Source organism: Eptatretus burgeri, chromosome 15 (assembly GCF_056783735.1).
Source record: "Eptatretus burgeri isolate ZD-2024b chromosome 15, Ebu_testis_v1, whole genome shotgun sequence".
Lineage (NCBI taxonomy): Eukaryota > Metazoa > Chordata > Myxini > Myxiniformes > Myxinidae > Eptatretus > Eptatretus burgeri.
This window is the reverse complement of record NC_140975.1, coordinates 52,457,134-52,474,542: the sequence shown is the minus strand read 5'-3', so window position 1 is coordinate 52,474,542 and position 17,409 is coordinate 52,457,134. Positions and strand designations below refer to the sequence as shown.

The window sequence follows — 17,409 nt, the reverse complement described above, 5'->3', positions numbered from 1 at the left end:
GGTCTGATTTTAGAATTAATTTTTTTCTTATTTGTTTCAAGGGGTAAATGGGGTTACCCCTACATTCTCTTTGCTTATTCGGGTTCTTTCTGATGACTCCAATGTTGTATTCGGTCTTTCATTTGATTAGAATTAATGAAAAAGTCTTTCTTCTGCCTTCTAGCATCACCTTGTGTTGATATTAAGAAAAAAAAATCTCATCGTGTGTTTCATTACCTCCGCCACCGAAGATGAAGGAGGTTATGTTTTCACTCCTTTCTACCTGTTTGTCTGTTTGTTTGTTTGTGAGCACTATCTCAAAAAAGTTGGGAACGGATCTGGATGAAAGTTTGTGGACTGGTTGGGTGTGTGACGAGGACGAACTGATTCGATGTTGAGGAAGATCCGAATCCGGATCTGGATACGAGGATTATTTAATCTTTAAAGTGATTCTTCACCTTTGAGAGATCGGGCCAAAAACGATGTCGTACTGTATAGCATAATATTTCAAAAATGTATTGGGCCCGATGTGTTCTCGTGGATCAGGCATTACGTGGTGGAGGTATGCGCTCTACCGAGTGCCCTTCTAGTTTAAACAATGTGTGGTTCTGTTCAAAACACGACATCAAAGACAAACTGGCAACTTAGAAATTCCAGAAAGGAGGAACTAAAATATTTCAAAGTTATCCAGGCTTAGTTCTGTGAAGAGGTTAAATCAGATGTGTCTGTTTTGCAATATAAAACGCACTGTACGTGGTTATTAAGGGACTTCCAGAAAATAGATTGAAGGCATGGATAAATCAAATTGGTTGATCATAAGAGGACGATGTTGGATAAAAAGAGAAATAGGACAGGTAGTTTCACGATAACATCAGAGAAGGGGAGTAGATATAAATGTGGTAAAGCAGATAAATGAGTCAATCAAGAAGGTTTGAGGCACGATGATTTTTCAGTCTCTGTATGCATCTGCGACTACTTCTTTTCATGATCCACATTATTCCCACCTTCATGCGGGTTGGCCGGGGTACATTTTTATCCTCGGTCTCTCGCAAACTGGCTCTCCAGGCCTTATGGTCGACTGAAGGTGACAGGAATTAGAAATTTGTTCAGTGCCGGCAGTAACTTGCCTGGTCTTCAGGAAAGACACCGCCGAGTCTGCGATCTTTAATATCCACGAACGACTGTTGATCGAATTCTGTTTTTAAGGAAATAAGAACATGCGGTCTGGCGGCTGTCCTCATCCTACTACCATCCACATTCTTCCGATTTCCCTCATGTTTGCCATCACTCTTTTTCATTCTTACTGATCATGTTTGAACGTACCATGACCTGCATAATTGTGATGGTCAAGTGGATATGACACTGAAAAGTCTATCTGAGAGATTGTGAGTTCAAATCCGTTTGAAGGTAGAAGTATTAAGGATTTAGATTCTAAGCTTCTGGAAAACTAAGGCTGTGTCACAGAAAGAACAAGGTCAAGGCTGTGTCAACTATGGTAGTGTTATCAGATTGTTCACAGAAAACTCAGCTAGCTCGTTAATTACCTTCACAGAGGGGGGTGTCTACCTGCCTTGCCTGGTCTGGGCTGCACATGTCAGTCCACAATTTGTTGTTGAGGGCAGCTTACCCTGAGGGCAGCTTACCATGGACAGTTAACTGCTGCCTGCAAAAAAAAGAAGAAAGACAGTGCTGCACTGCACTGATAATGAGGGGAAGAAAACTAACAACTACAAGGACACTCGGTAGAGCGCTTACCTCTGCCATGCAATCCTTGATCCATGAGAACATATCTGGCCCAATACATTTTTGAAATATCATGCTAAGTATCGTTTCTGGCAAGATTTCTCAATGGTGAAGAAGCACTTTGAAAATTAAATAATTCTCGTATCCAGGTTTGGATTCGGATCGTCATGAAAATTAAAGCAATTCGTCGTGATCACACACCCAAGGTGTCCACCAAGTTTCGTCCGAATCTGTCCACAACTTTTTGAGATATTGTGCTATATGTAAAATATATATATATATATATATATATATATATATATATATATATATATATATATATATATATATATATATATATATATATATATATATATATATATATATATACATACATACACCAGTCATATCATTATCAGGTCTGGGTCCACAAGTTTTTGAAATATCCTGCACACAAACAACAGACAAACAAACAAACAAACAAACAAATGAAAAATCACTCATGGAGTGACAACTTGGCAAAACAGCACAAAGTAGGTTGAGCGCATACCTCTGCCAGGTGGAACAGTTTATGTTTTGTATCCCACTGATTGGCTGGATCCGAACCAAAATCCAATCCGCTTGTTCTTGTCATCGATTCAACTCATCCACCTTGTTTTGTCATAACTCGTCGACAACTTTTTGAGATACAGGACAAAGAGGGGTGAAAACATAACTTCCTTCACCTTTGGTGGTGGAGGTCATAAAAAGTGTGAAAACCATGTTTGAGTGACAATTAGGCTTTATCATGTGATGAAATTATTTCTGTTCCTGTCCATTTGAATTGCCTCCACATTCTTTATTGTGCTTCTTGCACTCGTCCTAAAAGTCGCCTGATTTTGCCCCTGGAACGATACTGCACATTGTTGATTGCGCGTTTGGTGATGCGTACGTGCTAGATAGACAGAGAGGTGTTTCAGGGTGTATTTGAGCTTTGTTTGTACAAGTTATAAATGTTTTTTTCAACAAGGGAATAATGGTATTTTTTACATTAATTTTTGGTAGCCCTTTATTTTATCTACATCATGTGTGCATTCAACTTGCATTCGACAAATATATATAATTAAAACAGACTTACCCCTCGCAACTCCTCAACCACCTCTTCTCATAATATTTAGTGTTATTGAATTATAAGTAGTTATTCGACCACATTACAAACAGATAACATTTTTATATCTGAAAACTCGACGTTGAATTAATGACATAAATTAAATACGATATAAGAGAGGGACAGATGTATGGCCGTGTAGCTTAACGAGAGGGCACCCAATTATAAGCTTCTCCCTATGGATCTTTGCAGGTAAAGATATTAATGAAACAATGGACTTGACATTTACGTAACAATTTTATTATCTTAAAATGCTATAGCAGGTGACATAAAGTCACTTGATTGATTGTAAGTGTATTTGATTTGTGTCGGTAGAAAACACGTGTTTGAAAGAAGAATCAGATTGATTGTTGTTCGGGTCAGAGGAAGGGATGAGGAATTCCTCTCATTGTTCTTCCTGCTACCTTCCAATGTTGCTTTCCTTCCTAACCCAATTCTTCCACATGATTGTCTGCCTGCAGCTGGCACGACTAATAGTCAGTCTGAATGGTATCCACGTGGACAACCCGGCAAGCGAAACACCTCTGGAAGGTCATCGTCCAGCTTGCAGATAACCTTGTAGATGGCCTTCTTCCACGAGGGGTCGACGTCTCTTCCGGCCTGTAACGCAAGGAAGAACTCGCGCAGTGTAATTTCACCAACCTCCAAGAATCGATCCGGAACCTGGGAAGTCGAAGACAAGTCAAAAATAGAAATTACAATCACAAGGGAGTAATATCATCTTGAACAACTTCTACGCTATGAAATCTTTGCAATATCTGATCGAGTCTGTGTTGCATTGAAATTGAGAATGCCATTTTTAATGATTTCTTAGCTTATTGTGTGGGCTGCCAGACATTGCATTAACTGTCTAGAGACTATTTACCTGGCATTGACTTACTCTTATTCACTCTCTGAAAGGCTGCATTACATCCCATTATCTTAGCATCGTTCTGGGTCAAGTGCATCTCCTTATGCACCACTTCTACCCCAGCAGCAAAGGATAATTCACGACAACACTGCAGTCTTCCATTGTAACCATTGTTTGCGGTTTGGACAATGACATAGATTTTCAACATGTTCTTTTGCCACCACAAATCTTGGATATGAATGCAGTCACGTACTTGTGAGATGAGTTAAAATGCTTTACAAATATAAACTGTAGCTTGACTGCAGCTGTACACCGTGTTAGGATCACTGGCTGCTGCTAAGCATCGGCCTTTTCTCGAAGAGGAGAATATAGGACTCGTTTCACAAGTGTCATCACTGCACACATGTCGTTGTACTGTCTGGTAACATGAGTCTTGGAAGTAAATCCTGCAATCGTAGTAAATGTGCTCTGATAATGATATGACCCTGGTGCTGTGATAATGATATGACCCTGGTGCTGTGATAGAGAAACGACTCCGGTGCTGCGACAGGTGGCAGATTAGGGCAGGAATTTGGAGTTTTGCCATATGCCGGTCAACAATTGCTTTCTCTTATGAAAGACACTCTGGGATATTTAACATCGACCAGCAGACACAGGGGTACAAAAACAAGTTTGGTACAGTCGGAGGCCATTCAGCCCATCACGCCTGTGCTACACCAACCCCGACATGCATTGCCCATCCACACTCAAGCTGACTACAAGTCCTGCCCACATCCCTCCACCCCTCTATCTCCAATATATCCACGTACCTGTCTAAATACCATTTAAACCTACCCACCCCTCCACTGCCACTACCTTTCCGGGGAGACCACTGTATCCATTAAACCACTCCCCGACTGAAAGACCCCTACCTTTAAATTGTCCTTGCTCTCATCTTCTTTAATCTCAAGCTCTATGCTAGCAAATGGGAACGCATCTTAAATGCGAAAATGAGACAAAGCCATGCCTCTCAAGCACCAGAGACAGCTTATAGTTACACTGGGAATCAAACTCACATTAGACACGTCGGAGGTGAGTACCCTACCACTGTGTTATCCTGCCAGCCCTTAACCGGAACTACTCCATAAACAAGTTAACCCCATTTGGTTTGTGGACTGTTTTGCTGAAAGGGCCACTGTGTCCTAATTTTTCACACATGTTCCTTCATACTTGCTCAATGTGAATTCTCTTTTTTCTCTGATGCATAAAGCTCATTGATGAATGACTTCATATTTTACACTAAGGACAAGCACACATATAACTTGGAGGTAAAGTAAATATGTTAGCTCTTGTACATGTCCACATACATCATCATCAGAAAATGACCCGCGAGGTAAGTATCCATTCCGAAAGCAAGAGGTGTGTGTGTGTGTGTGTGTGTGTGTGTGTGTGTGTGTGTGTGTGTGTGTGTGTGTGTGTGTGTGTGTGTGTGTGTGTGTGTGTGTGTGTGTGTGTGTGTGTGTGTGTGTGTGTGTGTGTGTGTGTGTTGTGCACCCTTTCTCCTGCCCAGTGCCCTTAGTTGAACTGTAGTAACAGATTGTCATGCCAGCTGTGCTCTGGACAAGTTAATCCTTTAATTTATGTGCTGAAAACAGTGCTCTGAGGGTGAGTCAAAAAGTTTTCTCCTCTTCTGAAAACGTTTTAGAGCCAAAAATATGATGAAAAGTTACAATGGCATCAGGGAATCTACCCACCAATGGGGGAATTTTCTCACACTGACCACATACAATTCATGAGGGGCGGTTTGTGGTTGACATGGATTTTTTTGTAGAAGCGAACCCCCCCCCCAAAAAAAAAGTTGTTTCATGTTGAAATTTTGTGCAATGATATCTTCCACCCCAAGCAGAATTAAACGGTAAACGAGAAGGGCACTCGGTAGAGCGCATACCTCCACCATGCTGAACAGTTTATCCCACTGATAGGACAGACCTGCATCCAGACGTAACCAAAATCGAATCGGCTTGTTCTTGTCACCTAACAAACTCATCCACCGAGTTTTGTCATCGCTCGTCAACAACGTATCGAGATATAGTGCTACGTATAGTTTCTGGCCCGATCTCTCAATGGGTGAAGAATCACTTGAAAAACTAAATAATTCTCCTATCTGGATCCGGATTCAGATCTTCACCAAAATCGAATCAGTTTGTCCTTGTCACACATCCAAACTGTCCAGCAAGTTTTGTCTGAATCCGTCCGCAACTTTTTGAGATATCCTGCTCACAGACAAACAGTCAGGGGTGAAAACATAACCTCTGTCCACCTTCGTTGATGGAGGTAACAATGAAGAAATCAAAGCACACATCATGGAATGTCTGTGTACCCATCATGGAATGTCTTCACCATACCACATCAACACAGCAAGAACAAGTAGCAGGAGAATAGCTTTCATCAACCACCATGCTTGTTGATTTCCGACAATAAAAGGTCGGATGCCAATCTTGAACTACCCTTATACATTGAAAAGTACAAACATATGTGCCAAGTATAACTGCACAGGACAATTCTGTTCAGGTTTGGGGGAAAACCTTTGATTCCTCTTCATATGTACCACATAATCAGCATGCACCAACACGATATGGCCAAAAGTATGTGGACACCTGCTCGTCCAACATCTCATTACAAAATCATGGGTATTAATATGGAGTTGGTCCCCCCCCCCTTTGCTGCTATAACAGCCTCCACTCTTCTGGAAAGGATTTTCACTAGATGTTGGAACATTGCTGCGGAGATTTGCTTCCATTCAGCCACAAGAGCATGAGTAAGGTCGGGCACTGATGTTGGCGATTTGGATTGGTTCGCAGTCGGCGTTCCATTTCATCCCAAAGGTGTTCGATGGGGCTGAGGTCAGGGCTCTGTGCAGGCCGGTCAAGTTCTTCCACACCGTTCTCGACAAACCATTTCTGTATGGACCTCGCTTTGTGCATGGGGGCATTGTCATGCTGAAACAGGAAAGGGCCTTCCCAAAACTGTTGCCACAGAGTTGGAAGTGCAGAATCGTCTAGAATGTCATTGAATGCTGTAGAGTTAAGATTTTCCTTCACTGGAACTAAGGGCCGAGAGCCTGAACCATGAAAAACAGCCCCATACCATTATTCCTCCTCCACCAAACTTTACAGTTGGCACTATGCATTCGGGCAGGTAGCGTTTTCCTGGCATCTGCCAAATCCAGATTTGTCCTTCGGACTGCCAGATGGTGAAGCGTGATTCATCACTCCAGAGAACGCGTTTCCACTGCTCCAGAGTTCGATGGTAGTGAACTTTACACCACTCTAGCCGACGCTTGGCATTGCGCATGGTGATCTTCAGCTTGTATGCGGCTGCTCGGCCATGGAAACTCATTTCATGAAGCTCTCCACTAACAGTGCTAATGCTGACGTTGCTTCCAGAGTCAGTTTGGAACTCGGTAGTCAGTGTTGCAACCGAAGACAGACGATTTTTCCACGCTACGCGCTTCAGCACTTGGCATTCCCGTTCTGTGAGCTTGTGTGGCCTACCACTTCGTGGCTGAGCTGTTGTTGCTCCTAGTCATTTCCACTTCACAATAACAGCACTTACAGTTGACCGGGGCAGCTCTAGCAGGACAGAAATTTGACGAACTTACTTGTTGGAAAGGTGGCATCCTATGACGGTGCCACGTTGAGAGTCACTGAGCTCTTCAATACGGCCCATTCTACTGCCAATGTTTGTCTACGGAGATTGCATGGCTGTGTGCTTGATTTTATACACCTCTCAGGAATGGATGTGGCGGAAATAGCTGCATCCACTATTTAGAAGGGATGTCCGCATCCTTTTGGCCATGTCGGTATGTCCTGCATGGCTCCAAAGTGCTTACCATGAATATACAACAACTGTCCCTGCGGGTGAAGAAAGGTTGTAGGCTAAAAGCAAATGGTTTCGGGCTGGAGCAAAAAGTTCCTGCTAACACGCTTTGCAAACCACCGGATTAGTAGAAACCTCACACCTCACGTGGGAAATTGGCAAAGGAATCATTGTGTGCTGTGACACTCCATTGGAAAATCCCACAGCCTCTTCCCACTCGAACCTATTATAGCTTAATACAGCATTATATAATTATTCTGCTTTATCAAACTCACCCAGCTCGACATGACAACGGTGCTTTGCTCCAATCCCAAACCTACTCGCATTAACCCTACCTGACCTAACGCAACCCTCTTACATGCAGGTCACCGTGCTTCCTCTCCCCTCCTGTCTTCCTGTTCATTCTTTCTCTCGTTTAATGTGTGGAACTGTTTCCACACTGTCAGTTCATTTTTTTCGTCCACCAACTGGGATACCGCTCCGATACCTCGCTCTTTCATGAGCCTCGATCTTGTTTCAAAGGGTAAACAAACATTTGTTTCTTCTGTTGTGATACACATCCATTTTGCTATCCGTACAATGTCATCTGCGCAGTTCCACCAGGAGGGCAACGTTTCTTCCTGGGATTGGGATTTATTGCTCAGGTCTGAGATTTATCCTCCACCTAACTCACATCATCATGAGCTTCCTCTGCTCCTTTGCTCTTTGATGTGATGCATGATGCACAGCTTCCTTGGCCATTTGTGATTCCCCATGTATGTGGGGCACGACCTGCACTCTATGGGAGTGCATGTGTGATAATGTAGCAAACGAAGGAGCCAAGTGGGCACTTCCTGATTTTTTTTTTTTTATTTGAATTTCAATTCTTGGACTGGCAGGATTGCCTGGAGGTATGCGCACTCTTCTTTAGCCTGGGTTCAAATGTCGACCCAGCTACAAACTGTCATCCCGGTGTTTCACAGGCAGGGTTATTATTTATCAATGTGTGTACCATCACTCTCATGGACTTTGAACTGGGCATCCCAGTTGGTGGACGTTAAAGATCCCACGGTATCCTTCACAAACAGTAGGCGACATATTGCTGGCATTACGACGAAATTCCTACCCTGACTTTCCTAAGTTGAAGTGGAAACCCGTCCACACACAACCATAGACACAACCGTAACCACAACCATAGAAATTGCTTTGGCAGCATCGACGCTCTGTATATAGAGCACGCACCGTTCATGATCTGATCCGAAAATTTTCTTCCGCCAAAAGTGGGAAATTTGGAGTGTCACGTAAACTTTGTGAGTGATTCAAAATCTAAAGTGCCCCCGGTATCTCAATTTTGAGTAAACAAGGTACTCCTAAAATAAATAACGGGTTTTTTTTGTCTGGGGACTGACAAAATAACTAAAGATGTCAGCAAACTTGCTTTGGTGTTGATTACGGTTTTGATTCCTGACAAATTGGATCCAACTGCAAAAACTGTAGTCATTATGCTTTGTATAAAGGGTGTTGTTACACATCCTGGAGTATGTCCGTCACTGATAGAGGTAGCTGTGGCCAATTACTCCCATTAAGGAACCATAATATAATGTTTCACAATTGGGAACTGGCAAGGATTTTTTTATTTTTATTTATATCCATTTGGAGGGGATGTTAATAGCTGGTAGACCTGTCTGCACGCACTCACCTTTTGACATTAAATATCCCAAGAACACTTTCAAAAGAAGTAGGTCATTGTGTGCCAATACCTTTGCAGAATCCAAATTGCTGCCGTGATAAGGTTTGGTACACTCCGATAATTATGCAACCAACAAATAAAATCTGTACATCGAATCTTAGTTCGATAATTTATTTATTAATTTGATACGCACCCCACGGTTCGGTGATCCTTCGTCTCCAACGCTTCTGATCCTGAGCTGCGGTTGTTGGATTCCTCGCTGGTTCACCATTTCCTTAATCCCATCCATCCATCTTCTCTTCGGCCTTGCTCTTGGTCTCCTTCCTTCCGGCATCCATCTTTCTACCTTTCTGGCTATCCGGTCTCCCCACATCCTCCATACATGCCCAACCCACATGAGACACCACTCTTCGCCCAGCTCGCACAACATCCTCTGTCCAGTATTTATCCTCACCTCCTCATTCGTTACTCTCTGCATCCAGCAAATCCTCTATTTATACTGTTCTTTTTTTAATTTTTATTTAAGATAATACAAGTAATACAATCAAACCAAGATGGTAGACACCAGTCCATTTACAGTGGCATTTTTCCCCCAAAGATGAAGATTTGATTTTGACGGTGTTGGCTTTCCAAAACGCTCCTCGAAGTCTTCTTGCACCTGTTTCATCGTTTTGTTTGCGTTTCTCTTCTCGTGGTACCACATCACTGATACCTGCCTCTCTTCCACTGCAAATGGACTGATGTCTGCTGTTCTGATAAACGGACCCTGTACAGTACTATCAAATACAGTCTCCTTTACTCCTCTTTCATCCAAGTCCATCTCTCTGACCCATACAGCTCCACAGAGATTACCGCTGCATTGTACACCTTCATCTTGTTTTGCAGGCTCATATATATGTATATATATACACATATATATATATACATATATACATACATATATTCTTCTTTTGGCTGCTCCCGTTAGGGGTCGCCACAGCGGATCATCCGTTATGATCCGCATACTGATTTGGCACAGGTTTTACGCCGGATGCCCTTCCTGTCGCAATCCTGGTCGCCTCTTACGACACAGGGATAAGGATTGGGTTTCGCCATCATTCCGGGCTGCCCGACACCCTCTCATAGCATGGCCCAGTGCAGAGCTCCCGTCCTCAAGCGATCCTCCAACCCAAGCCTCCGAGTAGCCGGATTACAGGCACACGCCACTACGCCCAGTGTGTGTGTGTGTGTGTGTGTGTGTGTGTGTGTGTGTGTGTGTGTGTGTGTGTGTGTGTGTGTGTGTGTGTGTGTATATATATATATATATATATATATATATATATATATATATATATATATATATATTTATTTATTTATTTTCCTTCTCTACAGATCTCTGCTCAGACACTTGAATACCTCTCTCAGCAATGCCAACTTTCTCTTCACTTCCTTGTCACGACCTCCTTTATCTGTTATCTTGTTTTCCAAGTAAATAAACGAGATGACATTCTCACTAACTTCATTCCTTATGGAATTATCTTCAATCCTCCATCTCACCTTTGATTCTACCTTATCACCATCATTGCCTTTGCCTGATGAATACTCACCTTCAAACCAAATTTATCACTTTTGTCACTGATCCTTCTAAAGAGGGTTGGTTGTGCGTCCTATAAATCGTCAAAGCTCGCAAAAGCGCATCATCTGAATATTCTAAGTACCACAGTTTCTGATCTTCAATTCAGACTCCTTCCCTTACTTGCCTTTCTCTCTCAACTATATGAAACACGTCGTCTCGTATGACGTTGAACAAGCTGGGAGACGGGATGCATCCCTGCCTCACTGCAGTCTTCACCTAAAAACATTCTGAACTGTCTCTCCTAAATCTCACGTGGGCCTCTGTATCCTTGTACAAACTTCTGATCACGTTCTCTGAAATGCCTAAAATATATAATATGAAAATGAATTTTCAAGAAACTAGTTAAAAACAAACTTTTTGCATTGAAAAGTGCAGCGCAAAACTCAGGAGTCACTGGGAGAAGAGAATGCCACAACAAGGCTAAATTGCATATGAGGAAGGCAGGAGTTAGAGAACGTTCCGGAACCAAGTCACTTTCTGTCCAACTAAGTACAGAATTTTGAACTTTAGCCCACTATTAGTCAGAGGTCCACAGAAACAGCTCAGCATCGATTGCGTCATCCCTCATTGCATGCACTCTTAGCTGATGGGAATTTGAGAGTTTGTGCGGAGAAATGCCTGGATAGATGATCCCAGATGAACATCAGGTGGAAGGAAGAAGCTGGCTGGTGAGAAGTGCTCACACATTTATACATTGCTGAACTAAATGTGAAATGAATCATAAGATCACCCCCAGAAACTTAACGCTGCCACTGTTGCATAAATGGGTAAACGCTTGGGCTCTGGTGATGGCCATGGTAGTGTTAGGTTAGTGTTTAAAAAAAAAAATAAAAAAATAGTCCTTATCAATGTAAGTATTGTGGACATTGCCACGATGACAGTATTTGGACTCGAAGCCATAGATCTCCAACAGTGAAGGCAATGCTCTGTCATTCAGAATGTCAAAATAGGGTTTGGTATTCATTATGCTGATCATGTCAACAAGAACACCGAGTCCCAAACAGAAAGAAAAAAAAAAAGCCGACACCATTACCGAGCCCCCAGACCCCTGAGCAGTTTGCTGTTAAACAGTCTGCATCTAAGCATTGCCATCAAACTTGAAAATGCTGGTGTTCCCATAAAACTACCATTTGTAAATTTTGAGGCTCCAAGATACAGTATATCCATTCTTTGCAGTACATTAGGCAACGTTAAACAATGACCATGATCCTTTTTCTTCGTTCTATGCAACACAAGGCTGTGGGGAAACATCATTGGCTGAGGGTGTGGCTGTGCCGCTGTTGGTTAGGGGCAAGTATTTGTAATTTGGCCACGGTGCCAGCGATAACTCGTCTCAAAGGAGACCGTGGGATATTTAACATTCACCAACAAATGCTTGTAGACGGGACACCAGGTTAACGTCCATCGGAGACATGACACACACATCGATGATTAACACTGGCTGTGAAACACCAGGATGACGCAGTTTATAGATGGGTCGGGATTCAAACCCAGGCTCGACAGCTTCGAGGCGAGTGTGCGTACCTCTAGGTACATCCCATCAACTCCATGATGATAAAGAAATGCTTGTCTTTGTCAAGGCTAGTGACTGACTGCATCGGCAGACAATTTCAGTGATGGGTTTTATCAACTAAAATTGACAAAAGTATCCATCATCCACTGTGTGAAGCAAAATGAAGCTGATGTTTTGGTGGTATCCCTTCGTCGATGCGATGGCTTATCAATAACCAGTATAACGGTTAGAGTGCAAGCTCTGGGTCTGGAAGGTCGATGGTTTGAATCCCACCCTGGCCGAGTTATGCTGGAGACTTGAAAAATGGTACGTGTTGCTTCCTTGCTCAATGCTCAGCACTTCATAAGGATAAAGCATGGACAAACAACCATAGGTTAGCAACCATTGCACAGGGTTCATGGGCCTAATGGCCTCCTCCTGCATTGAAGCTCCTTCTCATGAAACTTGTACGATTATATTAATTTAGCGAAGGGCTAACACGTGGAACATCAAGTTAACACTGCTTCCCATGACGTTAAGCACATATGTGTTAACTTTCAGTTGAACAAAAACCTTGTTTTTACCTGCGACATGTCGCAGGTCGACAAGAGCTTCCCGTTGCTGTTGTTGTGGTTCTTGTGGAGTCTATTTTTGAAACGTGCACCCATTGGTCGGACGGCTGCTGGACCACGCCCACATCTGTGGTTTGACTCCACCCACCATCGCTCCCTGACAAAATGATATGGCCGCCATCTTGGTTTTCTGGTCGGCCTACCCCCAGCCTCTGCTGATTATACACTGTCTCCGGCTTTGCTGTCTCAGATTTCCATCGGCTTTGTTCGGGTCAAGTGTTAATCATGATGAGGGACCCTGAAAAATCTAATCATACGTCAAATTAAAATTATTAGTAACGTTTAATCAAGCCCGTACAGACCTCCTTAAAAAAATAGGGCTACGTAATTTTTGAACGGCCCGTATTGGGGTTAAACATCCGTGACCGTGGGATGAATCGGCTCGTTCTGATATAACCGTGGTGGAGGCTGACGTGGATGAGAGTTGTCGAGTTAATTTTTTTTAATTACGCAATAATGTGTTTCCCAATCGCGCTGTTTATCTCTAAAGAGTGCTTTAAATGCACATTTCACAATCGGCCCGTTCCCGGGTTTTGTTGCGGGTGTGACCACAGTGCGGTCATTCTCGTTCATAAAGAAAACCTTATGAATAAAAAAATATTATGATTGGCTTGTTTGTAACTGCTTTTCGAGGAATGCAAGGCTTGTGTATCTGTAATGTTGCTTGCCTGACCTCCCCCCCCCCCCAAACTGTTTTGCCATATCATTAGGGTTTAAACATGTGTTACTTTGTGTACAAAATCGGATGGTGTGGATTTATGACAGATTTACGTGGCTCTTGAACCATAAGGCAGTGATGGAAGGGCATCGAGAGAAAAGCCTCATTTTCCGTCTACTGCTTGTTTTATGTAGCCGGGGCTGGATCGACTCTGTTTTGCGGTGTGACTGGTGAGCAGCTCGTCGAGTGCGAAACGTTTTTGAGTGGCCGGAGCTCTGTGGTCGATAGGAACGTGAAACCATAGAAGGACATCGTGGCAGTGATCATTCCGTCCTCCATCACCATCGTGCCTGCTATCTTGAGGCATCAGACCTGGAGCCAAATCGGTGAATTTGCTGAACGATGAAAGCATACACAGGTTTTCTTATCCGAGGGGAAGGCCCCTTGGCCTATGGTTAACTACGTTTTACATTTTCCCTTGTTGTAACCAAAATTAAACCAGGGTTTGACCAGGTTCCGTATTTTTGCTTTTGCTTCTTTGTTGGTGCTGCCAACATAGTTGTGTTCAGTTGTCCATTTCAGGAATAATTTCTCTCTTCGGGTGATTTTTAATAGTCTACAGATCCATAATCATGGTTGCTATTGCCTGGAGTCATACACCTTATGATGACATCCCCACAGTTGATTCAAAAATGGCTTCATTGGTAGAAATCGTCATGATGAACGTCCGGGCCCACTCCACTACGACCGGAGAGTGTAATTTTTTTCTGAATGGAACTTTTCAATTGTTTCATCTCGGAAATGACGTTCTGAAACAGCAATGAGACAACTTCCTTGCCTGTTTGTACTGTCTGTTGATATTCAGGGATATATATATATATATATATATATATATATATATATATATATATATATATATATATATATATATATATATATATATATATATATATATATATATATATATATCATATGAACATTTATTTTACTCCTTTTTGCTTCTCTTTCAGGCTTCACATGCATTACCGAATTCACTGCAAAATACCCACTTACCCTTTCAAAACCGTCACTTTGTTCCTTCTTCCATAACTCTCCACTATCGTGTCTCTTTGTCCCCATCTCATCATTCTGCTCTGCCACCTTTTATGTTCTAACGCTCCCTACACTCCCAATTCTGCATCACTGATACTTCCTAGCTGCCTCTCTTCCTCCATTAAACCGACTCACTTACTTATTCTGGTTCCTTCTGATGAGTCCAATGCAGTATTTGGTTTCCGTTTGATTCAGTCCTTTAAATCTTGGCTAAAAACCGACCTCTTCCATGAGCCCTTTCCTCTTGATTTTCTTCCGTAATCCTGCTCCCACATCACCTAACTGCACATGATGCGTCTTCTCGCTGTACCAAGTCCAGCTCTTTGATGGGGTCATAAGCTTTGGGAAATAATAAATGAATATGACTGATGTTCAAAGATTATTCAAGGATTCTCGAAGAGTTGCATCTTCTGATATTGTTGGTTGAACAAATTGCCTGAAGTAGATTGGACTCCATGTTATTTCCTCCAATGCTAAACATTTTATCTGCTCGGTGTGCAAGTCACTTGAGTGCGCAAAACCATGATCTCTTCTACGCCAGTTCGCCCTTCCCTCCAAAATTTGGCTTCTGTATCCATCTTAGCCACCCACTGCAGTCTCCCCTACTCCTCAATCGTACCCGCGCATCCCTCGTTTGTCCGTCTCTGTCTATTTTCTCCCTCGACCCTGCTGTTGGCATTTCCCTCCTTCTCTTTCTGCCGTTCCTTTTGCTATGTTGAGTCGTGATCCATTCTGTGTTCTATCTCTTCCATGAGCCTCGACTCTGCATCCAAAATAGACACAAGAAATAGAGTTTTACACAATGTATCTTACATGGTATTTCAGTACCAAACAAACAAAATGTTTCACTTGTGGAGAAAAAAAATACTAGCGAGATAATTGGCCACATGTCATTCTTGCAAACACTAATGTCCCATCGGGTGAAAGCAAAACGATCAGGATTGGTTTGCCCCATCCAGGCGTGTTGTGTTTATTTATTTATTTACACTTTTGGTTTATTGTCATGTCGGGGAACATGTAGGCAAGTTGCAAAGATTGAAAATTGCTTATACCGTGTGTTGTCGGACGTGGACAAGTGGCAATGGGTTGGACAGCCCCCTGGAAACATAAAATGATGGATTGGCAAGAGCCAAAGGCCAAATTCTGCCTCCGATGCATCAATCACAAATCTTATTCCTGGAGGTCGAATCCTGCAATGATTATATGTGTTCTTTTGCGGTACTCAGGCATTTGTCTGAATTTTCAAAAGAGGAACACTTCATAGGAAGTGTCTATTGAACATCATCTTCACAATAGTAAGGCTCAACCAGCAGTTATCTCTGTTGTGGCTTATTAAAGAGTGATGCCATGTTGCTAAACATTAAGAGTTAAATTAATACTTTCATGATGACATCCATGATCCACTGTTGTTAACAGTAGTACTGCTTCCTATTGTCATGCCGATACAATGGAAGAAATTAGAATCTCCATCCAGTCTGTGGGCTATTCCATGATCTCTTTTTGTGTGGATCATGCAGAACTACCCAGGCAATGGCAATGTAGCTCAGGTCTAATGTAAAACAAAATTATGAAGTTGGAATTTAGGAGTGTCACGCTTCTAATGTCTACCATTGCGTCGAATAATATGAAGAACAGTTGCTTTCTCGAGTGGAAATTAAGAAGTTTTGAAAAACTCTATCGGAACAAAAAGGTCTCCCGAAGGTTAAACACGGAGAGAAATTACAACTACTACCACTACCAGCACCTTAGCCTGGTGTTGATTAGGGTGGCCGGCTTGGGATCCTTGGGTCCTGAGTTCAAGCCCTGTTGGCTGCTGAATTAACACCATGTGGGGTTGACTCAGCCTGTCATCCTCCTGAGGTCGGCAAAATGAGTACCAGTGTACTGGGAGAGGGGCACAGCATCAGTGGCACAGCTGTGCTTCAACAAATGGTCAGAGTGGCAACCCATCCAAGATTGTGCCAAATAGCCAAGGAAAAAGTGCTTTGGCAGTTCCAATGCTCTGTTCAAGAGTATGGGGTCCAAATCAGGACTACCACCACCACATCCTTAATGACCCCAATTGTTCCCACATCCCTGTTAGTTTATTCGTGGAAAGTATCTGTCCCAAGTTTTTCACGAACTGGCTGGCCAGACGTGACATTCAACTGAAGGTGACAGGACTGTAATTTGTTCAGGCTGCTGCCATCAACTATTCTTCATGAAAGACATCGTATGATATCATCCACCAAGTAATGCTAGCAGGTGGGACACACAGCTTAACATCCATTCAAGGGATGGCACCATTTGTGAAGCAACAAACTTGTTCTTCATCCCATCTGACGTGTTAATTACAAGAACACTTAATCAATTGGACTACCTTTACATAAAGCATTCATTGTATGGCATGTTTTATTATGTGTTGGTCAATGTCTTTGATGAAAAAGAGTGCATCCTTGGAGAGGTACGAAAAGGTAAGCCCTTTGCCGTTTCACATCCGACCCAACCCGAGTAAAAATCTAAACATTATAACAAAGCTCAGCACGTGTACTTTCAGCAGCAAGATCAAACTACACGGTCAAACAAATACATATGGAGCGTGGCCCTAAGGGCAAAGCCTATGGTCCTAGAAAAACATGTACAGTACATCCGAGCCCACAGGGACAGAATGCTTGGTCATACAATAAACATTTTTTTTTGGGGGGGGGGGGGACAA

General features: G+C 42.7%; 1 protein-coding gene across 4 annotated transcripts in view; it reads right to left on the bottom strand.

The window, feature by feature from the left end:
• Positions 1-3,072: 3,072 nt before the first annotated feature.
• The window catches only part of LOC147012162 (prospero homeobox protein 1-like), a 96,959-nt gene continuing 82,622 nt past the window's right edge, over positions 3,073-17,409 (bottom strand). For all 4 annotated transcript variants that reach the window (XM_085855912.1, XM_085855913.1, XM_085855914.1 and 1 more), the window contains exon 5: positions 3,073-3,511. In XM_085855912.1, the coding sequence (XP_085712038.1) occupies positions 3,326-3,511 (186 nt within the window). In that variant the 3' untranslated portion in view covers positions 3,073-3,325. The remainder of the gene's footprint in view (positions 3,512-17,409) is intronic.